The sequence below is a fragment of the Halichoeres trimaculatus genome, unplaced genomic scaffold (genome assembly GCF_033239565.1).
Source record: "Halichoeres trimaculatus isolate MK-OKI-2021-1 unplaced genomic scaffold, fHalTri1.1 fHalTri1_scaffold_5, whole genome shotgun sequence".
Classification (NCBI taxonomy): Eukaryota; Metazoa; Chordata; class Actinopteri; order Labriformes; family Labridae; genus Halichoeres; species Halichoeres trimaculatus.
The window spans coordinates 26997254-27021878 of NW_027437183.1; the positions used below are offsets into that span (position 1 = coordinate 26997254).

Consider the following 24625-nt stretch of genomic DNA (forward strand, 5'->3'; position numbering starts at 1 on the left):
TGTTAGCAGCCTGTAGCATGTCAATGCTAACAAGTGTAGGGCTTGATGATTTCCCTCAAGGTGAGGAGGAGGAGGTGAGGACAACATGCTGGTTCTCGGGTGTGAGCTGGGAGGTGACGACGTGGACTTGTCCTTCCATCCATCGTCGTTGGGAACATGGGATCTATCTCCGTTGTGATGGACGAGCTAGCCGTGCTAGCCTAGCTGCAGAGGGGCTGCCAGAGGGCAGAGTGGCATCGTGCTGTTCACGGACATGGCTGACGGAGCTGGCATCGGACGCTGGCGCCACATTGGAGGAGCTTCGCCTGCTGTGGGCAGACAGGATCCAGGAGACAGACTGGACAGACTGCTGGGGAGGCTCAGTTCTGGACCCTGTGGAGGTGGAGACTGGCTGGGCTGGAGAGTGGTAGACGGGATGTCGTCATCTATTTTCTTGTGGACCTTTTTGCACTTTCTATACACTTTCTTATTTTTGTTTTCTTAATTGCTGCTGTGACTCCTGAATTTCCCCTCGGGGATAAATAAAGTATTTCCTATTCTATTCTATTCTATTCTATTCTATTCTATTCTATTCTATTCTATTCTATTCTTTTCTAAACTATTCCCTTATTGGGACTTTTTACATCCATTCATGTAAGCAAGAACTTAAACCTTCCACCAGTTTTAATAAACAAGACACAGCCAGCAAACAAGCACGCTTAAAAGTTAGCCCACCCACAAGTCATCCACTCTTCCACTGAAACCTCCAGCCTGCCAGGAAGTCAGGTCAGCCAGTCAGCCAGTCAACCCTGGGGGGTCCGAGGGTAGCATTAATCAGTCTGGTTTCTGCTGAAAAGCTCAATCTGCAGATGATGGATGAGCCATCGTGCTGAAGGAGCTGAAGTGACAGGTGACAAAGAAGGACACACACACCTGTATAAATCCACTCTCCCTCCTGTCTGGACCCCGACGATACACTGTCAAGGTAGCAGGGTGAATGCGTGTGTGTGTATATGTGTGTGTGTGTGTGTTTATGTGTGTCTCAGCACGTGTCCTGCTCTGCTAATGAAGTCATCTGAACAGTGATTTAACAGCCCTGGTGTAAAAGCCTGCCGCTCTTAACTCATAGCCTTTCTCCATTAGAATGTGATATAAACCCTGGGCACAATAACTGTCCTGCCACTGTAACAATATATAGGAGGCCAATGGGCCACACGGCTTACTCACTCCGTTCAGGGAGCAAAAAAAATATATTGGCTGCTTAGAGGGGGAGGAAGTCATTCAAGGAGACTCAAACTTATAAGACAGAAATTTCACATCTTCACAAGGTCAAAACAAGACGTCATTACTTTGAATATTATCAAGAGTGTAAGATTATATCCTGTGTTTTGTCCAGCAACTGGAGGTAGTAGAAGAGTAATTGTTGTGAGACTCAGAGAAAACAGCCGAGGGCACTTCAGTCTGCGGTTATGCAGAAAGCTTTATCCTTATCTGCTCTAACAAATGGATCAGTGGATCCGACATCAGTGCGCTTATCCCGTCATTGGTCTTCTATAGCTTGCAAGATATTTTTGAGTCAGAGAGATGGATCTGAGGAAAACTTTGACAGCTTACATGTCGCCAGCCGTGAAACTAACTTCCTGCTCTGTGCGAGCGTCTCAGGCAGAACCAAAGCCATTCTCCAAATCCTCCATGAAATCTGCTCCTCTGGCCCAACAAAGAGAGGCTAATGAGGCAAACGGCACAATCTCAGACACTTTGATTCTGTGAGATTAGGGTGAATTATATAACCTTTACCCCCTCCCACTCCCATCTTTCCTCATACTGTTTGGTGCCCTGTCAGTGTTTACTTCTTTCTCTCTCCATGTCATTCACAATCTCACTCTGCAAACCCAATATCTCTGCACTTCATACGGTTTCTATTCAGTGTTGCCCCAACACTAATTTGGCTCAGTCAAGCAATGACAGTATCTGTTTTAACATGCAACAAGGCAGCATGGAAGGGGAGGAAGAATGGAGTGTGTGTGTGTGTGTGTGTGTGTGTGTGTGTGTGTGTGTGTGTGTGTGTGTGTGTGTGTGTGTGTGTGTGTGTAAAGAAGGGGAAGAGGCATGAAGGCGACAAAGCTCGTCACAGCACAGCACCGAGCCGCGTTCTTCACCCTTATTAGACCTGTGTCCTTGGCAGATGCAGAGCTTGCCCTTTGTAAGAAAGGTGTGTGTGTGTGTGTGTGTGTGTGTGTGTGTGTGTGTGTGTGTGTGTGTGTGTGTGTGTGTGTGTGTGTGTGTGTGTGTGTGTGTGTGTGTGTGTGTGTGTGAGACTGTGTGTGTGAGCCTGTGTGAGTGTTACAATGGCTGTGATTTAGAATGGATTGGGCGTAGGCGTGGAGACAAGGTGCAGTAGCCCCATGGCTCCCTGATAGCTGGCAGCGTGACAGCTGTGAATGGAGAACAGGGAACAGCCTGAAGTATTGCCATCTAATATGTGTCACATACCTGCATAAATATTTATGCTCGTTGCTGCACTGAATAAGGGGGGGTTTGAGGAGGGGACAGGAGTGGTGGACTTGGGTGAAAAACTCTTCAATCAGGTGACAGAAACATCAAAACCTAAAATTTTATCTTTCTTGCTGTTTTTAACACTTCAAAAGAACAGTGGCACATTCATAAACAAAGTCTGCAAACATGTGGCTGCATTAATAAGAGGAAGTCCATGAATTCACACACATTTTATACCATAGCATAGCATTGCTTTTCTAAAGAGTTGTCCCCATATGACTCCCAGTTGTGGAAGCCAGAGGAACCCTAAGTCTTCAGATAAAGTAGGATTTTTAACAGCTCAGTAGAAGCTGCTCCATATGATTGATATATCCTATACATACATTAATCATAGGTTAAGCTTTTCAAACATAAAGACCCATTTAAACAACAATGTGTCACCCGAAAACAAAAAACGCAGTGACGAAAATCTGTATTTACACAAAAAAAGCATGCGTGTCAGGCCTGTAGTGGGTGATACACACCCCTCCACAGACTAGAAGAAGTCTAGCCGGCTGCTAATAAAACAGGAGGATTGCAGAAGTGGTGCAACAGATGCACATTTTGTTGAAGGACAGTCAGCAGATTGAGCAGCACAAGCACAACACGGTAGTTTGCCATTGTTGTTGTTGTTGTTGATGTCCTGTTTGCGCATGGGAATTTGAGTTGCCACAATGACACCGTAATTCTCAAAGCAGAGCTCGATGGCATCATTCACGTTAAAAACTCCAGCTTGCTGTTTACACGGCAACAGTAGCTGTGGCGTTTCAGAAAAAAATTCCACTCTGAAGGCCATTCCAAAAGTTCCTGTTTTAGCTCCACTAAAATGCAGTTTTCATGTAAACTAGAGGTCAAAATGCAGAATTACTTTTGTGTTTCATCCTAAAACTGTTGACATGGATCATGGTATCATGACATGATCCTTTAAAGTGTAATGGTGCACTTCACAATGGTCTGGTTCAGTCCAGTCCAGTTTGCTATGGTAAACCCTGAACCTGCTTGGGTTTCTCCAGCCAGCTCCACCCTCCACCTTTTGGTGCTTCACACAGGAAGCTGTTGTGGCTGGCTGTTTGACATCTCCCAAACATCTTGATTTCCATTTCACCATGCATGTTAACAGAACAGACCGATCACTTTGCGTGAGAAGTGAGACTCACAAACCAAAAAATCTTAATACTTGACGGCTTCAAAATTTCTCTGCCAATATAAACAGAATAACAATACATTGAAGTCTGTAATGGCTCTATACCGGCTGTACGTAGGTTGAAAGCCTAAAAAATACAGAAAGAAAGCACTTATAAGTTTCAAAGCAAAAAAAAAAAAAAAAAATCTGCTTTTTTCTATAAAAAGTCGTCCCCTGTTTCCCCACTTAATTTTTTTCTAAGCTGTGTTGAGTTTAGGTTTAGAATAGTGGCGGCTGCTGGTCAGTCAAGGAGGGGAAGCTAATTTTTTTCCGGCCCACATCATTAATTTGTTTATTTATTTATTTAAACGTATATTCTACCCTTCGTTCCTTTTCAAGAAAATGATCTCCTCTCTACAGAAGATGCTCTGGTGGAGGGTTATACTTCAAGATCGCTGACTGGCTCATTTCACTGTCAATCAAAAAGGGATTCGGCCTCAGACAGATCATCCAAACATCATGCAAAAGCCCAGCGTCCAGGCCAGCCCACTGCCTCATGGACCCCCAGAGATGTTGAGCGTCCGATGGGCGGGACAAAGCCCAGCGTTTATCCAATGATCGTCCAGTTTCCACAGTGGAACAACCCACTCTACCCTTCCCTTCAGAAGTCAAAAACACTTAGCGTCCCACTGTATTAAAGTGCTGAGATGCTGCAGGATAACTGAGACGGGGGTCGGGCCAGTTACCTGTGATAGGTAGCTGATTCACAACAAAAGATGAAGGAATTCTAGCTCATATTTTGACAATGAAATGTACACACAGCAGACCATATCACTACTTTTTTTTTGTGACATTTTAGGGGAAGCTGAGCTTCTCTTGCAGTCTCAGAGCAATCGCCACTGGTTTAGAACTAGCTTGCACAACACATTATTCAAGCACATAGCAAACCTTCACTGTTTCTTTAAGTTGTCGTGTATGCTGGCTGCAGGTTAGTAAATGTGATTATAAAATAACATCAGCTTAAAAGGAAATATTTTGACTCTGTCTCTGTGCTCTCTTAATGTTCAGCTGATCTACGTACTGAGTACCTGTTTTCAAGCAAGAGTTCTCAGATAAGACCAGCCCCAGTACAAATCAAATATGTTGGTAACCTAGAACACAAATATTGCGTACCATACCAAACTGGACCAGACTGTTTGGTGTAAACACAGCAAATTACGCCACACCAAGTGAAAATCTATAACTATAAACTATAATATAACTATAACTAAATCCAGTTCATTGGATTTTGAAAAAGATTGTTTATGCCATTTGTAACATTTCAATGAGCACATTTTTGCTGGAACTGCTCCTGTTACTTTTAAGGGTACATTTGTTTTGTCCTCACAGAGAAACAGTGTTTATAACATGGGAAACTTTTGTGGAATAACTGTTTTTTTAATATTTTCAACTATAAAAACAAACAAATGCAAAAATGAACTGTACATGATATGTCTATATTAGCTGTAAACATGTAGTGTTTGTTGTTAAAAAAGTCTCTCTCAGCTTAGTCTGTAAGCACTCACTTGTAGACATGCGCCAATCGATCGGTCGGTCGGCCGATTGTTGCTGACTTCCTTAATTTTGGGGGATCAGTGATCGGCCCACCCTTACATGTGAAACTGATGTTATATTCCTTTGGGAAGGTCTGACAGGCAGCCATTGTTGCTTTTTGCTCTGAGACCTAAAACTCAAAGCGCTTTATTGGTTGTTTAAGTTAAAACATAAAGATTTTATTGTTTCACAGGTATTGTTCAATGATTTTCAATAAAATAAGATTGGAAAATCAAAGGTATATGCTGCCAGTTATAAAAAATAAAAATCGGTATTGGCTAAAATCGGTATCGGCACGCCAGGCTTTTTAAAGATCAGTGATGGGCCAGAAAATTGTGATCGGTGCACCCCTACTCACTTGTGTCTCCCCCTGAATAAAAGTTAGCAACCCTGTTAGGCTACTCCAGTCAAAAAAAACCTTACACCCCCAGCTCCTCGGTCAGTGAACAGATTTCTTTGTAACAAGTCAAACAACTGTTTTACCTGTTGGCCAGCAGAGTTTTGAAGGTGACCCGACTCATGCCCTCATAGGCTGGCAGCAGCTTCGGCCAGTCCCACGCCCAGTCCACCACGGCACTCTGTTGATGTATGAGGATAGCGTATTGTTAGTTATTAATCAGGGTTAATACCATCAGTGCATTACCGCTCCAGCTGGGACCCACTAACAAAGGAGGAGGGGGGTCCCCTGCGCAGGCTACCGACACCAGGCGATCAATCATGTCCGCACAAGAAGGTTTTTATTCCAATAAGACAGCAATTAATTTATAAATCCATTTGGGGGGATGTAGCCATCATTTATAGAAAGATAAATCAATTTTGGGAGGGAGTCGTTACTCTTCTGACTTCACTGCTTTTTTTTTTTTTTTTTTTTACCATCTTCAATGGCACCCCGCCAGCCCCCCCTCTTTCTACTCCTGCTTTTCCCATCTTTTGCTCTCTCACTCTCTTTTTCTTAAACACACATGCATGCACACGAACACACCAGGCACTGGCAACATATTGGGAAAGCAAATAAAAATCAGATTGCTTTGATTGCCAAAATGTCACTCTTAACTCCAGGCTGAGTTTTATTGACAAAAGGAGGAGAACTCCACTCGTTCCCTCCATCCATCCACCCTCCCTCTGCTCCTTCCTCGTAGGTGATTGATGGATGTAACTTTTTCTCCTCCTCCCTCCATTTTATTTGACAAACAACACAGGCACCTGAAGCGGAGAAGGCATTTTAATCATTCTCTTAATAGGGTGTTTCTATGCAAAGCTATGCAGCCTCCTGTGATAAGCAGAAAACAGGTCTTAGGATTAAAACGTGCAGCAGAAACAATAGCAGCAGCACAGCTACATTACAAGGGATAACAAATGTATAAATACATCTAATCCTTTATAGAAAAATAAAAAAGCACACAAGCCAGTCTGGAGAAAATACTGAGCTTTGTTGATTGTTTTGTGTGATATCAGCCATATTTCCCTTGACACTAAAATGAGGGAGAACACTGACAACTTTCACATTGAACTAAATCTACCTGTAGCTAGACTTATGACCTTTGTAGATACTTTTTTTTTTACAATTAATAGAACATCATAGAGGCACTCCTGGGGATTTGGGGTAAGAGGGTATACAGTTCAAAGCCCCAAAGAAGACTACTTTAAGACTGCACTCTACTTTAACATTTCACATATTTTATGCAAAAAAAAAAAACTTCTCTCATCTTTTCACCTTTTCGGTGTTCTTTTCTTCCTGCCAGCCTTACTCCTGCTTGGAAAAAAAGGCAGCAACCTATGGAGAATAGGCAAGTCGAGCCCTAGATAGACCTGACAGCTTCAGAGAGTGCCACAGTATCCAGTTCACCAGAGACTCAAACAGCTCCTAACCTTCAACAGTAAGCTTCTGGCCTTGGGAGAAAGTTAAAATGACACAACCCTGAACAATACAAGAACACTCATGTGGTATAAAGCCGAAATACCTAAATAAGCTCCAGCTCCATAAATATACAGTGGGGGAAATAAGTATTGAATGCGTCAACTTTTTCCTCATCACTATTATTACCAAAGATCCAATTCAAACAAAATTTCTACAAGACATTCGTATTAACTCAAATAATCCACACATAAAAAGAAATCACAACGGTCAGGTCCATAAATAATGATTATGTGGAATTAAGTACGATAACACAGGAAAAAAGTATTAAACACGCTAACTGAGACTCATCTAATACTTAGTGGAGAAGCCTTTGTTTGCAATGACAGCTTCCAGACGCTTCTTGTATGTTTTAACTAATCGCCCACGCTGCTCAGGTGAGATTTTGGCCCATTCCTCTGCACAGATTATCTTTAAATCTTGAATATTCTTTGGTGCCCTCTGGTGAAACCTTTTCTTTAGTTCTTTCCACAAATGTTCAATTGGGTTTAAGTCAGGTGATTAACTAGGCCATTCTAACAGATTAATTTTCTTTTTTTGAAACCATTTGAGAGTCAACTTTGCCGTGTGCTTTGGATCGTTGTCCTGCTGGAAGGTCCAGCCACGTCTCATCTTCATCATCCTGGTGGATGGCCGCAGATTCATACCAAGAATTTCCCCATACATGGCTCCATTCATTGCTCCGACAATTATATGAAGTTTGCCAATACCATGAGATGAGAACAAACCCATGCCATGATGCTTCCACCTCCAAACTTCACTGTTGGTTTAGTGTTTTTTGGGTCATGTGCAGTGCCATTTCTCCTCCAAACATGGTTTGTAGTATGACAACTGAAAAGTTCAATTTTGGTCTCATCTGACCAGACAACATTATCCCAGTATTCTACAGGCTTGTCAAGATGCTGTTTAGCAAACTTTAAACCAGCTTCAACATGCCTTTTCTTGAGGAATGGAGTTTTGCGGGCTGAGCGTCCATAGAGGCCATGGTGGTGGAGTGCATTGCCTATTGTTTTCTCTGTAACAATTGTACCTGCTGCCTCCAAGTCTTTCTGGAGCACTTTCAGGGTGGTCCTTGGCTCGTTGAGTACTCTTCTGACTATCTTTCTGACTCCCTGGTCAGAAATCTTGCAAAGAGCTCCTGTGTGTGGCCTGTTGATGGTAAGGTGGTGCTTCTTCCACTTGTGAATAATTTCCCCAACGGTGCTGACTGGAATATTCAGGTGCTTTGATAAAAGTCTGTGACCAGTTCTATTGTGATGCTGAGCAACAATCAGGTTGTGAATGTCTTCGGAGAGCTCTTTGCCTTTACCCATCATGAGGTGTGTCGTATTTAACTGCTTGGTGAAAAAATGACCTTTTTTAAAGGACCATCAATTTGCTCTAGCCCAGCTGATGTTGGTTTGTACTAACTGGAAGTTCAAGTGATAATTACTGACAGATTTCAGGTGGTATGGTGCATTTCCTTGCCAAAGTATACAGCCTTTCCATGGTGTGTTCAATAATTGTTCATGTGTGGATTATATAAGTTAATACCAATGTCTGGTAGAAATTTCGTTTAAAATGCAGCTTTGGAAATAAATGTGATGAGAAAAAAAGTTGACACGTTCAATACTTATTTTCCCCTCTGTATTTGTACATTACAGTGGTTTGATAATCTGATATAAACATATATTAAATCAAAACAGCTTAACTAACCTGATCCAGTTTCTTTGTTCCAATGTGGTCAAACTGGTGGAGAGGGTTAAAACCCGCAGCATCCTCTTGAAGGTCAAAGTTCACAAAGTCGGGAGGAGTACTGAGTGAGTTTACGCTCCCATTTAGCTTGAGCATCAATAATTCCTGGACACAAGATGATAGGGGGTAATGAGACAAAGAATGGGCGAAAGTTGAAAATAAAACACTGACCATCAGAGGGAGGCCAAAAAGTTATTTACAAGTAACCTTCACAAACCTAAAAGAGAAACAGAGCAAATCAGAAAAATCAGATTTGTTCAGAAACAAAAATATACTAGAGATAACTGACAGGATTTCAGAAAAAGAAAACTTTTGTTTAGATAATCCTAGCTGTGGTTGCTTTTTGCAGCTGTCTTCCAGCACGTACAGAGTAACGTATTGAGTTTGTGAGTCTCTGTGGGTGTGTGTGTGTGTACATGGGTATCCTGGTGTGAATTCACTATATTCCCATCCGTCAGCTTGACATGGCCTCCGAACCTCCCATCCCTCCACCTCACCAGCAGCCCACTCTGTCCCTGACCTGAGTGCTCTTGCCTCAACCTTGTAAGGGTGAAGGTCCTCTGACTGCTCAGGAATCCTAGTCTGTTTGGTTTTACAAGTCGGCATAGTTATAGCTGCTCATTGAGTGGGTTATATATTATGTATACAGTGCCAGTGTTTGTGCAGGTTCATGCTATAGTCTATACATTCTAAAGGAGGACTATGTCAGTAAGAACCACGTTAGAACCAATGATATGTAATCTTTCTTTCCTTCTTGCAGTATATACTGTATGCTGTGTTGTGATTATTTGAGCTAAAAAACTGTTGCCATATTCTATTGAAGGGAAAAAAAGCAAAATAAATAATTAGATAAATAAAATTATCCATGTTGCACTGAAATAGCTCATTTTAAAATGATATGGTAAGAAGAGGTCCCAAATCAACAGTTTAACACGGCCTTGAACACACAAGTTACTCCTGTTTTTAAATACTTGATTCTTACAAAGAACCAAGAGGTGTGAAACTTTGTACCAATGAGGTTGGTGGTTAAATATGAGTAACCATCATTGATTTTTAGATACTTCAAAAAAATTATTTTGACATGTAAAATGCAATCCATTTTCAACCTTATCGCATCTTATATTTGAAACTCACTACATTAGAACTCTAAGGATGTGGTCAGGATGGAGTCCCATATACAGAATATGATATGCATGGTAGATTAAAGTAATTGTTAATGAACTTAGTTGTATAGTAGGTTAATGATGTTAAATTTCATTTATCCTACAGTAAGCCCTCCATGAACAGACTTTATGAACACAGTTTAAACAATGAGGATGACTGTAAATAAAGATTGTTGTGCACTTTTAATTATTCCTAAAAGTCTTTTGCTACTTCTTGTCTTAGAACTCTTGGGGTAAATTAACATAAAACTTTCATACCCAAACTGGACACTTTCTAACTTTTTAGAAAACTGCTTCTTTCTACTCCCCCAAACTTTTCATCTCTGAAGTGACTTAAGCAAAAATATCCTCTGTGAGATAAAAGAAATAAGGAATTTCTGCTCTTTCAGGTGTCTTCCAAAGATTTCTATCCAAAACGTGATAACTCCATATGTCCCTCTCCTCTGCATGTGCTGAGCGTCTAACACAGGAAATCACTGTGGGTTCACACCCCCGAGGTCACCTGAACAACAGAGGATCAGAAGGAGCAGACTGCACGCACAAGCAGCAGCCCTCTCCCCTCCATCTCCCCCTCCTGAACAGCCTGCGGCCTCAGGCCAGCAGCCACCTAATTGCTGGGGAGAGGGAGTGCTTTCCTACCTCATTGCCTTGGATGATGTGATAGATCTGCCTCAGGTAGTCGCTGCCACCTGCTTTGTGGCAGACCTCCAGCAGCATCAGGCCTATTTTCTGCTCAGTCAGTTCAGCCGCAGCAACTCCGCTTTCCCGTCCTCGCTCGAACATACTGAGAGGGAAACAAAGAGCAGGAAAAGAGGAGATGAGAGAGAGAAAAAAAAACTGAGAGGAGCCAAGAGAAAGGAGAGTAAACAGGAAGTAGTCAGGAGTCAGCTTGTATCCCACTACCATCCCTGATCGAGGAGGGTTTTTAGAGTTTTGGAATTTGCTATTGAATTTTGAATTTGCTATGCAGCAGAAAATTAGCCTCAAAATGACCTCTGCCTTTGGAATAATTCATTTTCAGTTTTAGAGAAAACCTTCACTCCAGCAGTCAAATCAATTTAAAAAAAGAGATTTCTGTGGCTTCACTAAATGTCAACCTGCAGCCTGGTCAAGGCTAAAGCTCTTGACAAAATAAGTGAGAAGTAAAGACAAAGTATTGAGGGTTAGATAATGAAATAGTTTTCTCTGTTTTCATTATTATTCATGAGATACATAGCAGCATTTTGTCCGAAGGATACTAGTGCACTAAAAATGATTGGTGTGTGCGTTCTTAAGCATGTATGTGTGTGTGTAATTGTGTGTCAAGGTCCTCAAGCATGTACAGTCCCGCGCCCTAGCAGACGCCCGCATCATTTTCCTGCCCTTCCTGTATGGATGGATATCACACCACCGTCCATCAAGTCTTCTCCTTCACATACACTCCCTGTCATTGTTCTCTCTCCCTCACACTCCCTCCCTCTCTCCGTCTTCCTCTTTGTAATTATAAGGTGGCAGAACCGGTGTCGCCTGTCAGCCAACCATTGGCTACTTGACATTGAGAGTTGCAGAGGAAGAGGAGTCCCCTCTTGTCCGTGTACATCCCCTCATTCTTCTGCCTGGCAAGCCCTGTGGTGGTGTTGTTGTCGGCGATGGTGGTTGTGCACCCGTGTCAGCACCTGCGCTGTATCCTTTCCTGTCCATCACTGTGCAGGTGAAGCAGATGATTGGATTCAGTCAGCGGGGTGATTAATGAGAGCCCCTCCGGATTTGGGACAGCCTATCAATCATGTCATTAGGGCCAATGTGCCCTGAAAGAGGCAGACCTCCGCCAAGGAATAACTGCATTCATCTTCATCTGTGTATGCATCCCGTCAGCCCAGCCAGGGTCACCATGATGGAGAACAATAATCTTCTCCTCTACAAATTACTTTGCAAAGACAAGGTGGGTGGCGTGGGGAGGGAGAGGAGATACAGTTGGGAAGGGAAGGAGGGAAAGTGGGATGAGGAGACAGGGGTGGGAGGGCTCAAAAGGGGCAAATGCTCTTTGTTGAGGGGTTTACTGTGGAAGTGTGTGTGTGTGTGTGTGTGTGTGTGTGTGTGTGTGTGTGTGAGATGCCAGTGAGTGGAGTGCCAGTTGTTTTTTGGAGTTGCCTGTCTCTCCCTCTGTCTCACTCGACACTGTTTTCTGATTGTTTACAAGCCAGGCGTCACTTCCCTGTGAAGGTTAGTTTAATGAATAGTAATGATCCCACTGAATGCCTCCGACAGGTGATACATAATCACTCTTCTTTCACTTTTCCATTCAGCCCCCTCCTCTCCATCCCTCCACCACACTGTTTCTACTCTTTGCCCCCCCCTCCCATCATCCCCTCTTCCCGTCTCCGAAGCAAACAGCATTTCCTAGAACCTGCCTTAATCTACTCAGTGCTTTTTTATTTATTTCATTCTTCTTCTTTTTTTTTAATTGTACATGTTGCGTTAAAGCACTAAATCACCTTTTTATGAGGATGGATGTATCCAGAGGTTGTCATGATGAAATGAGCGAGGAGAAGCGCAATTTCTGGGAACAAGCAACAAAATGTGGAGCCAAAGGTCACGGATCACCCCAAAGTGAAAGCTGTTTTCCCATCAGTCCAGCCTGCAGAGCACTCAGTCAGACGCCACGTCCATCATTTACCATAACAAATATTTAAAAGGTTTATTGATCTTACTTATAATGCTTCCTAATGATAAATGACAGTAAAGAAGTTAAGTTAGAATTTAAATAATCAATTAATAAGAGCAATCCTAGGACACTCAGATGCCTCTTTTTCATTGTTTCATTCAGCTTTTATCCTTCAGTATTGACTAAAATCCAGCAAAAAACATCATCAGTCAGTCCTCCATCAGCCTCAAAGCTAATCTATCTCATGACTGATAAATCACTTCAATTATTTCTTAGGAAACTCATTTTACAAAAGCTCTTTCTGTGATCAAAATAGTCTTGATGATGTTACACTTCTATTTTTTGTTGAAGGTGCACAAAAATAATAAATACAAATGGAGAATGTTAAAAGATTTGCCCTTTATAGCACAAATTTCTTGATGCATAAAATAATTTGTATAAACTATATCAATATACCTCTGACTTCTCTCCTAGTCCCTGCAGTTGACCTCTCACCTGTCTGAGCAGAGCTTACGAGCTTTCTGCAGCTGTACGGTTGTCCACTTGGGTCTTTTTTCCTCCAGAGCCTGCAGCACTTTGTGCACTGTGGGTTTGGGAACACCCTGTCAGACACACAGCCGATCATTAATGTAAATGAGTCAAAGTCAGATGGTTGATGGTGAATTTGATGGCTCACATTAAACCACCCCCCTACTTATTATTATTGATATTATTGTTATCATTATCTTTATTGCATTAAGCTACCTTCTGTTGAATGCCAATGGCAGCCTGTAGGCACTCAGCCAGCAGGGACAGAGGCTCTTTTGCCCCACGGTCCAGTTCCACATCGCTGATAGTTTCCAGTGTGTGGGGGTCCTCCAGGGCCTGGATCAGACAGCCGAGCAAGGCCCAGAGCAACAGGCCCACTAAGCGAAGCTGTCGGGCATGCTGGGAGAGGTGCTTCTCGGCCACTTGGAACAAGAAGCGTATCGGAAGAGGTACGGATACTACAGCCATGGGCAGGTTGGTAAATATGAAGGACAAGGCTTGAATTGTTATGGATATCACCGCTGGAAAAAAAATACAAAACAAACAAAAAAAAACTCATTAAAATAAAAACAGAAGAAGACAGAATGAAGGAAAGAAAAGGGGAAAAAAGGAAGAAAATTACAGTATGAATCAAATTTAAAACAATGACAGATGCAGGAAAGAAAAAAAGTAAAACAAAAAAAACAAAAAGGAGAAAAAGATCAAAATAAAAGTCAGAAAATTACAGAAAGGAAAAAGAAAAAAAGAAAGAAAGAACGAAAAAAAGAAAAAAGCAAGACAAACAACAGAAAAAGAAAAGTAAAGGAAAAGGAGGAAAAAAGAAAAAAGGATAAAGTATAAAGTTTAAGTTAAGCTCAGTTGTCTTGTAATATAGTTTTCAGTCTGTGCATACTGTTTGTGTTGGTCTCCTTCACTTTTCCATCAAGAGGTGTGTAGTTCCACTCTTTTGGTATTTTACTCAGGACACTCTTCGGTACATTCTGCCTCATCGCGGCTGTACAGGGCTCCTCTGTGACCTGAGCACTCATCACCATGGGTACCAGGTGTACCAGGAGGCTGCTGGTAGACTTGCTGAGCACAGCCCTGATGTGGCGGATCACTACAGGTACAGTCCGAGTTGAATCTGGAAAAACAGGGGAAAGAAACAGCAGGTAAAAAAGGAGAGCCTGATAATCTCTCTAAATGAGGAGTTACACAGTACAAAATGTATCTGTCTTCATCAACTTTAAGAGTTGCTACAAAACTGCGTTAAGCTAAGCTTTTAAAACACGTCTTAAAACCCATTTTTATTCTTTGGCTTTTAACTCCAGCGAGACTTAGTTTCTTTGCCTGGTCTTATTTCTCTTTTATTTTCTTTTATTCCCTTTTACTTGCTTTTTATTTGCTTTTATTGTTTTTATTATGTTTTTCTTTTATTTTTCCGTTTTTACTTATCTGTTTTTATCATTTCATTTTGATCTACCTGTACAACACTTTGTCTACAGCTGTGGTTGTTTTTAAAAGTGCTCTATAAATAAAGCTGGTATGGTATGAGCTGTGCCTGAGACATTAAGTTGTTGTTGGGCTGTGGTCAGTGTGGTGCTGATGCTATATGAAGGGTTGAACCTGAGAAGAAGAAAAACAAATGAGAAAACAAGATACTTGGAGTAAAAAAATAATTTGCATGATAAAAATCTATCAAAACTAAAAAAATCAACATTTTTAAGTTTTAATTTTATGACACGCTTCACTTTTCAAATAGAAATGAAAAATTTATGATTGCTACAAAGTAAAAGATGGTTACCTTCCTATCATATGTGTTGTGTAATCATCCAAAGCCAAAAGTGACTCCACCTTTCAAACAAAAGTAAATCCCAAAGGAATGAATAGCTTATGCACAGAGTGCAAAGACACATCAAGTCTGAAAGCATGTAATATCAGTTAAAACTCAGATGTCCTCAATCAAACCCAGGTGGCCTCAAAGCAGAAATCTTACTACCACTCTCCAGGTGCACTTTGTCTTTTGTTCCTCTGCCCTTTCATATCCTGCTCATATTGATAGCAGAGCACCTACAGCATGAAGTTGTATGGCGCCCATAAACTTCCAACAGCGTCGGCTGTAAAACCAAAGGCTACAACAGAAGATATAGTGCTGTGGCGGCAGTGGAAGCGCACTGTGATCTCCAGGGACATCTCACAAATGTATGACCTCAGACCCAGAGAAAAAGGGGAGCCTGGAACAAAAAAATGATACAGCTTTTCGAAGGAGAGGCGGTCTGTGGCAGGTGAGACCTAGACCTATTTTTCAAAGTCACTTGCTTCTCAGACTTTATACCGCCTGCTACTGTATTGACTGGTGTATTGATCCGAGACAACCTGCTCTGGTGTGATGAAACATCAGTGTAAGTGGAGAAATAGTGAAACTCTTAATGTAATCTATGAAAGTTAACTCAGTGAACAGTTTAAATAGAAATGGGGGCACAGGGGGTATCCTGTAACCAAAATTACAACACAAAGATTTTGAACAGTCCAATAATTAAACTAATTACCCTGTGAGGATAAATGATGATTGGATGACATTGAGAATTTCTCTCTGGCTCATTCTGACTCTTTTTTGTTCCTTCCCTCTGTCGACCCCTCCCTTGCTCCGTCTTCATCCAAATACTCTTCTCCAATCACCCTAATTTATGCCTCAATAATTACCACTCACCCAGGATAAAAAAAAAATCACCACCAAAAAGAGCTGCACACTCCACAGGAGTTCTGATTAAGCTCTGTATCAAAGCTTGTACCAAAAAGAGGCGGAAAGAAAGAAGAGTTTGGGGAGTAATTACCGTCTGTGAGAGAATATTAAAGTCATGCTTAAGCTAACGTGCATGCCATGTCAACATCGGCATTTAGGAAAGAGTAGAGATATTTCTTTGTGGAAAAAAATGTGCATCTTGAAAAAGTTAGGGAACATGTCATAAAAACATAAGTAGCATTAACTTTGTGTGTAATAATTCTTAAATTTTATACTACAAAAGGTCAGATAGTATATTAATCTTAACACTAAGAAGAGACACTGAAATGTATAAGAACTACGAAAGTAAAGGTGCTCACTGGGTGCTTCCTGACAACTCTGTAAATTATTGGGAGAACTTGAGTTTTCAATCACTTCTATGAAAAGAGTTGTGCAGCAGAACCACTTGAGCAAAAGCTGCATAGACATAATGCTTGAAAACAAGTAATGACTTCTGAACAAAACCTCTTTAGAGCAGCTGGTTTCTACTTTACCTGCTAGTGTGAAAAGATGTTCCCATATCTGTGCATGCTCCAGGTATGGTTCAAGGACCTGAGTCAAGGCCTTGGGAACATTGTTCAGGCAACTGAAAAGGTTGAATAAATTGAGGATGAAGTCATCTCCTGCTTTGGAGCTTTCTGTCGACATTTCTGAGCTGCTCTCCTGGCAAAAATCTGAAAAAACAGAGTCATTATGAGTCAATAACCCACTTTTGTACACAATACAAGTAATTGTGTATTTCAAATGTCAGGGACTTTATGAAACTTCATTTTCAGGAGCACTTGACACAGTCACACAAATAACAGGAAACACAAAGAGACGAAAAGGATTACTCATTTGCACCCATACATTCAGTTTGTCAGTGTAAAATCTTGCTGTTATTTGAATCACAGTTCATAAAATATCAACCTGAAGGAGCTGGATAGTAAACGATATAAAACCCTGTCCTATGAAACGGCATCTTGATTTCCTCGCACAAAAAACACATTGGAAAATGTCAAGGCTGCCCAACCTGACACATGTTAACAGAAAGGGTGAACAAAAAGCGTTGTGCGATAGAAGGAGAAGAAAAACCCACATCTGTGTTAGATGGAGTGAAAAAAAACAGACCAGAGGAAAAAAAAAAAAAACAGAAAAAGAAACAGATTTCAAAGCCCCCACAGCACATGGAGACAGGAAGTGAAAAGGAAGAGGTTTTGACAGGGTGTCCTTGTGGGGGTTGCTGTCTGAATAGCGCAGGGCTAAGGATGGAGGTGTGTGCGTGTTTTACCCATATGGACGTCTATATATGTGTATTTTGTGTGTGCACTACTGTGTGTGTGTGTGTGTTCAGTTGACAGGGGTTTGCTGAGGAAAAAGGCCCACTGCTCCAGAGGTGGCAGACATCCAGAGGTCTGTCAGTCTGCTGTGTGGGAGAGATGACAGCTATTTGAATAGGAGAGTGTACGCAACGCAGCAGTCAATGAGGGGGCGCTGTGATGGAGGGCAGCGCGGCTTCCTTCTGACTAATGCTGGACTATTTTAAAGTGACAGGACCAAATTAGCTGCTGCTTTAATAATGGCAATTTTAATAAGAGGCAGGTAGGAATCACTGCCAACTATCACAGTCCAGACGAGGGGTGTTTATCTTGTATTCTGTCAATATTTCCAAACCCCTTGTCCTTTCATGAAAAAATCAAATATGGTTAACCTACATCAGTCTATCAGCTAGCATTATATGGGTTATGTCAGCATGCTGTTCTCTGCCTGCCCTAAGAGTCCTCTGTTTATTACTGCTGTGGCTGCAACTGTCCGAGGGAACAAGGGTGACAAACATTAACTTCAACTTGGGATGCTGCAGAGGATGGCAGGTTAACTAGATGCCTTTTAATAATGATCCCATCACTGGCACGTCTCTGTAGAGCTTCCACCGCTGCTGCAGCATGCAATAACTCCAGTGTGTTTGTATTTCTATGTCGATTTCACAATGTTTCCGTGCTCTCTTCCCCTCCCTCTCTGTCTGTCTCTGAGCTTATCCAACCTTGATACATAGCCAATAGCTACACCTGTTTATCTTCCGGACGACCAGTCAACCAGTCACCAGGGCCCTCTCTACAGACTTCTCTAATTGGAAGCAGACACGCTGATGATAATAAAAGGAAGTGTATGAGCTTGAGTGTGTGTATGTGTGGTGTTTCACCTGGCTTTGAGAGAGATGTGTAGATGGAAAGGTGTTATCTTAAATCCTGCAGCAAATTGATTTATTTTGAAATCCTTGGTCAGTGAGTCAGTGAGCTTCAGTTGCTTGGTGTAAACTGTACACTTTTTGACTATGTATCTGAAACAGTGCTGCTAATGAACAGGGGTTAGTGCCATCACACATTAACTGACTTTAAAAATTACTGCTAACACATTGAGTTGGAACCAGAATGTAAATGAAGTAGTTTGTGACTCCATATTACCATCTTTGAGTAGGTTACTTTTTTTAACAAGACAGCACCAAAACCCCCCCTCCATTAGAGTGACTTCACCTATAGGAAAGTGGCAGTGGCTTATGGGAGAGTAGGCATTCAGTCAAGCTGTTCCTTCTGTCTGTCTGCTTCCTGGTTAATTAGCCCGTCACCGTGATAACACGCGAGAGTCAGCGCTTCCAGCGTTGATTTACGGCAGTGCGCAGGGAGTAGCATTGCAGAGCCTCAGAGCCAGACTCAGACCAAGCGAGAGAACGAGACAGTGCGAGTTGTTATTAATGAGGTCGCTATAATGTGAATTAATGTGCGAGTGCACAACAGTCTTTAAAGGTTAGACTGTTGCCAGTGTGGAGGGGAGAAGAAGGAAGGGAAAATCTTTAAAGGTCAGCGCGTGTGCTCCGCCTGGGCCTGTTGAGTGTTTATTACTGCTCTCTATTGATTTAGTGATGATGGTGAGCAAGGTGAAAATGATGATGAAGGCAAAGATGCTGATGATAACTTCATAAAATGGATTGAGCTCATCTAAGGTCTGTAAAACTCGCTTAGGATCTTGGAGCACTATAATTAAGACCCTTGGTAAACACCTTCACTCAGTGGCCCCTGCAGGATAGACTGTGAGGATCAGTATTATAAAAAATGAAAAACTTAATCGTTCAGGAAAATGAGTTAAATTTTCCAACAGAGCACTGGCAACTAGGTATGCACAGCACAAATACATACTCACACATGTTCTTTTTCACACACACCAATCTGTACACACAAACGACTGACTTACAAGAGTTTTCCAGGAGTATTCTGGGCAGGTGACAGTCTTGATACAGAAGCATTCGCAGTAGCAACCTGGGATTGCATCCCGGGTCAGAGGTCAACAGCCTCAGCTGACATGGAGAGGCCGCCTGGCCCTTAAGACCCTCTCTGAGCGGGAAGATGGAAAACAAAGTTGACAGTTCTGCAGTGTCAGGTGAGTGTACAGATAGCAGTCCATTTAGCAAGAGACAACAAAGGAGGGAGGAGGCTTCTGCAGTGAAAGACAAGGACTGATATCACAGCTGTCTTGGATGACAATCTGGGAGGAAATGGTGTTTATGTTTCAATGGGAACTTCCCTCAGTGTCACTCACTCCTGATACAAGCTTAGCCTGCAAATGCCTTCACTCTCGCTTACTTATAGTGTGCACCGGGAAGGAATTAGCTCTAATCTTGGCCAGCTAAAACCAAATTAACATTTGGGAGACAGCCAAATACATGAATATACAGCAGTACCCCCCTCCTACATCTTTTGTATAACCAAGAGGCTGCAGCCAGCTGTGGGTAATGAGCCGTATCCTTGGTGTGTGTGCGTTTTAGCGTACGTGTGTGTGCACCCTTCAGAGCCTAGGCCTGTGGTTATGTATGTGCGCAAGTGTGGGAGCATGCTGACATGTGTGCGCATGCATGTTACTTTATACATCTCAATAAAACCTAATGGAAGGAATGGACAGAGTTTGTCTCAAAGCGAGGAGGTGGGGGGAGGATGGTGGGGTGGACAGGGGGGTGTCTGCCCAAAATTAACCATACTATTTGAAGCAGAAAGCGAGAGCGGGGTGCACCCTGCTGCTTGACTGAGGAAGACTATGCCTCAATCTGACAGTGCAATTTATGATGTCACTAGGACCGCAAATCCAAAAGAAATCCTCTTTTAACTGTGCAGATAAATCTAAGCAGCTACAGCAGAGGGTCAGCTTACAGAACCAAGATGCACAGACAGACAAACACACACACACACGTATGCACACACATATGTGCAAATGCAAGAAAAGAAAAAGCAATGCAAACACAGGCCAGAAACATAACTTAGGGTGCATTTTTATAGTCTGTTATGCTGGATGATTTATTTACATGCTTTGAGATTTATGATTAATAACCACAACAATGGGTTTTATTTTAGAGGGCTAGGGGAGAGATCTGGCCACAAGGTTTAGGACCTGTGGATCTGGCCCGAGCCCATGATAGGGCCCCCTGGCGCCCTCACACACAGGCAGGAGGTGGGAGTGAAGAAATAAAGAGGTCATAAAAATAAACTAATTTCAGCTCTTCAATACTTAGAAGCAGGAGAGCTGGGGGTAAGTTTGATTTGTGCGCCATCAGCACGCAATGACATCACCTCTGGCGAGAGAGGGAGAGAGAAAGAGGGAAACGAGAGGGAAGGAGGGCGGAGTCAAGGGGCGCGAGTGATTGACTGCACTGTGGAAGTCATGACAGTAACTGGACACACATGTACACACATGTATGCATGCATGGCTAAAACACAAACACATACGCATGATCTGTTGGCACCTCTTGTGTAAAGCCCTCAGCAACCATCAACATAAACAAAATCACTGTCAGCAGCAACAGTAGTTTATTTTATTCTTTTCCTCCTTAGTGTGCATCTGTGTTATATTACCACAGCAACTCTAGCTTGAAGCCATGAGCAGCGGCTAAGGCTGGTTGTATGTCTGCACATACACCATGCGGCCTACACACAGACACACAAACACACATATGGTTTTCTATACAGCGGGTTGAGGTGTGTGTGTGTGTGTGACTGCTAAGCATACCAGATAGTGCATGTATGTGAGTTTGTGTGGAAATGTGTATGGGGAATTTACTATATGACGGGTTGATGGATGGTATGATTTAGATATTTTACATACCGTATAACCAGCTCAGTGAAGAGGTCAGGGTTGATAGCATTAAGCCAGTGGACAACAGGGCTGCCAGGCTGATGTGCTGCAGACTCTTTGGCAGGATTAATCATAAACGTCCTGCAGGAAATGAGATCGTACGTACAAACTATCAGAGATTCTGGACACATTTTACAAAATTGGATTGTTTTCATTTGTCATAACTTTGGAGATAGTTACATTTTAAAAAACATCCTCCTGAGAGTATATTTAAAATGATTCTGCTTCAGTTTGTAGCCCACTAAGGTCAAGACAGGTTCATACATTCAAAGAACAAAAAACACTGGCACGTCTTTGTCCAAAATGAAAATAAGCAAAACAAACAAACCTGTACAGTAAAGATAGGGGTGCTGTTACAATGATGAGCACTGTCAGGAGCTGCTCACACAGGCTGTGGATTATGTATGACCAGTCTGCTCCACCCGCTACTATGGCAATTGCTGAAGAAGGATTTGAGTGCACCAAAGCCTCAGGACTTTCACACACACTCCACATAAGCTGCTCCACACACAGCAGCACTGTTGTTATGTCACACCTTGGATATGAGGGGGAAAGAAAAAATGGATGTAGAGACAAATGAGAAAGATGAGATGTGAAAGAGAGTGTAAAAACACATTAAGAGGGAGAAAGAGAAAGGCACTATCGTATAGAGCAGACAAAAGGAGGCTTCTCTGTCTTCAAAGGCTAACATCCACATTACATCATGACATAACAGGCTCATTGCACAGGCAGTCAGATAATATGACCTCCTGCTGATTTTACTGTTAAAAGTTAAATGTACTGCAGGCTTCGAATTTCACTATAAAAGTCATTGCTTTTAAATCTCAGTGCCCCTAAATCTGTTTCTTCAATTGGTTGAGGAGAGTTGCTCATCAACTCCTCATCCTTGCTCTTCTCGTGGCTTACATGGTTATTAAACACACAGGAATCGACCAATGCAGGAGCGGTGAGGTAGCACAAGTGTTTCCATGTGAATGCTGTACACATAGGACGCTTAAAAGAGCCAGCTGTTTAGGCTAGACTCACACTTGAAATCAGTCGTTTCAGAAACACACACATCCTCTTGTAACATAAGCCAGGCTCAGTGTTGACATCCTGAAGTGCTACATGTGTGCTGTATCTTTGTTACTCATTTGCTGTTTTACTGTGTGTCACAATTAATCTCTTCTTTTTCATCATTGCGCTATAAAAAAAAGGAAGACAAGATTAAAAAGTTGCTGAACCTTTGCAGACAGTTTGTCGATGATTCATAATAACTCTACGATAACACTTTGGCTGGACCACTTCCAAAAGGCCCAAAAGATTTGGCCAAGTTAGAGAGTTGGAACTATTTATGGCTCTGTGTTACAGCTGTGATGTAACTTTGGATGCTGTGACGTCTGAACTTTTTGACCTGATTCAAATTGAGGCACTGACTGATATAGAGATGGCAATAAGCCATGCTGTGCACAAGTATGAATAGACCGTCATTATAAATTGTACATGCGCAGTGGCTCCTCTTCAATACAGGAGATAGGACTATGTTGAGGTGCACCTTTCTTGTGCCCAGAGCTGAATGCAGCTGGACTTGTATACCACCACCCTCCTGCTATGGAGCCGACGTCACAGCCGTCTGTTATAAAGTGCGGTTAATTGACAGGTCGAACCACGGGAATGGGAGACGATCAGACCAAGACGTAAAATGGAGAGCGAAAACATAAATAACACAGTGAAGTCGCTCCTAGCGTTACCTTTTGAGAGGAGAACGTATCAGGAGAAGGTGAATGTGAAAGAGTGTTGACCTTAACAGTATAATGTTGTTGTTTTTTTGTTTTCATTGATGTATATACACAGGTGTGATACCCTAGTACGTTTGCTTGCTTATTAGTAAATGTCTGTTTTGTAGTCATAGCCCCCCCTGGATAAAACTCCACCAGCCGCCACTGGAGCTAGGCGTACATTTTTGCCAGGTGTGAGAGTTAAAATCTGAAAAAGTTAAAAGAGTGTTTTCTTAATTGCTGTTGTAAGAAAAAACATGAAAAATTAGTCCATAAAAGTCAAAGTGAACAACCTTCGGTGAGTGTGACTGTAGCTTAATCACTCCAGTATATGTAATTTCATTTGAAACAAATAAAAAAGTACCTGTCCAGAAAAGCATGAAGAGATGCCTGTTTGGTCTGGCAAGTAATTTTAACTCCTCCAAAGCAAAGTGCTTTAATACAACAATGAAGTACTCTTTTTACATAGCTGCAACATTTCTTTGAGGGCAAAGTAAATTAAGAGATATAAAACTGTGATTCCCTCAGTGCTAAAAGTACAGATGACTCTGACAATGGAGATAAGCGTATCTTGCTATGGTTAAGGGCATGAATGCAGTTTCAGTGCACACAGCATTGGTAGCCCTCGGTATAAGCTACTTTTTAATACGTTCATAGCACCTTTTGTAACACCCCCACACTTCTCCCTTACCAAACAATCAAAATCATGAAGGGATGGTACTATTAATTTTGTAAATCAACAGAGGAGGAGAAATTTATCGGACTGTACTTCCAAGACTAATATCCGGACATGCTTTTATTGTTTTTACATTATTATAAGATATTAAGCATGCAGAACTATTTAAATCAGACCCAGTGTAAGTGGAGTCACGGTGCCGTGGGACACCTTTTACAACAAAGAGTAAGCCCCAACATGAAACATTTTAAATTTAAATTCACAGTTGTTGACAGCACAATAAAAGCATCAGTAGACACAGGCATCATAGCAGCATTATAACATTATACACCCACCGGCCACTTTATTAGGCACACCTGTACAACTGCATGTTTACCCAAATTTCTAATCAGCCAATCACATGGCAGCAATTCAATGCATTTAGGCATGAAGACATAGTCAAGACAATCTGCCGCAGTTCAAACTGAGCATCAGAATGGAGAGGAAAGGTGATTTAAGAGACTCTGAACGTGGCATGGTTGGTGGTGCCAGACGGGCTGGTCTGAGTATTTCAGAAACTGCTGATCTACTGGGATTTTAACCCACAACCATCTCTAGGGTTTACAGAGAATGGTCCAAAAAAGGGAAAATGCCTTGTTGATGCCAGAGGTCAGAGGAGAACGGACAGACTGGTTGGAGCTGATAGAAAGGCAACAGGAACTCAAATAATCACTGGTTACAACCAAGGTCTTCAGAAGAGCATCTCTGAACACACAACACGTCCAACTTTGAGGCAGATGGTCTACAGCAGCAGAAGACCACACCGGGTGACCCTCCTGTCAGCTAAGAACAGGAAACTGAGGCTACAATTCACACAGGCTCACCAAAACTGGACAATAGGAGATTGGAAAAACGTTGCCTGGTCTGATGAGTCTGGATTTCTGCTCCACATTTAGATGGTAGGGTCAGAATTTGGTGTCAACAACATGAAAGCATGGATCCATCCTGCCTTGTATCAACCTGCCTTGGTTTTGGCTGGCAGTGGTGGTGGTGGTGTAATGGTGTGGGGGATATTTTCTTGGCT

General features: G+C 42.1%; 1 protein-coding gene across 3 annotated transcripts in view; it reads right to left on the bottom strand.

Moving 5' to 3' along the window:
• Positions 1-24625, bottom strand: part of kiaa0825 (KIAA0825 ortholog) — a 132840-nt gene that overhangs the window by 70864 nt on the left and 37351 nt on the right. For all 3 annotated transcript variants that reach the window (XM_074670733.1, XM_074670734.1, XM_074670735.1), the window contains 10 exons: positions 21458-21664; positions 21100-21210; positions 19201-19340; positions 16470-16649; positions 14107-14337; positions 13431-13735; positions 13182-13288; positions 10682-10826; positions 8841-8984; positions 5714-5808 (listed from right to left, as the gene is read on the bottom strand). In XM_074670733.1, the coding sequence (XP_074526834.1) occupies positions 5714-5808; positions 8841-8984; positions 10682-10826; positions 13182-13288; positions 13431-13735; positions 14107-14337; positions 16470-16649; positions 19201-19340; positions 21100-21210; positions 21458-21664 (1665 nt within the window). The remainder of the gene's footprint in view (positions 1-5713; positions 5809-8840; positions 8985-10681; positions 10827-13181; positions 13289-13430; positions 13736-14106; positions 14338-16469; positions 16650-19200; positions 19341-21099; positions 21211-21457; positions 21665-24625) is intronic.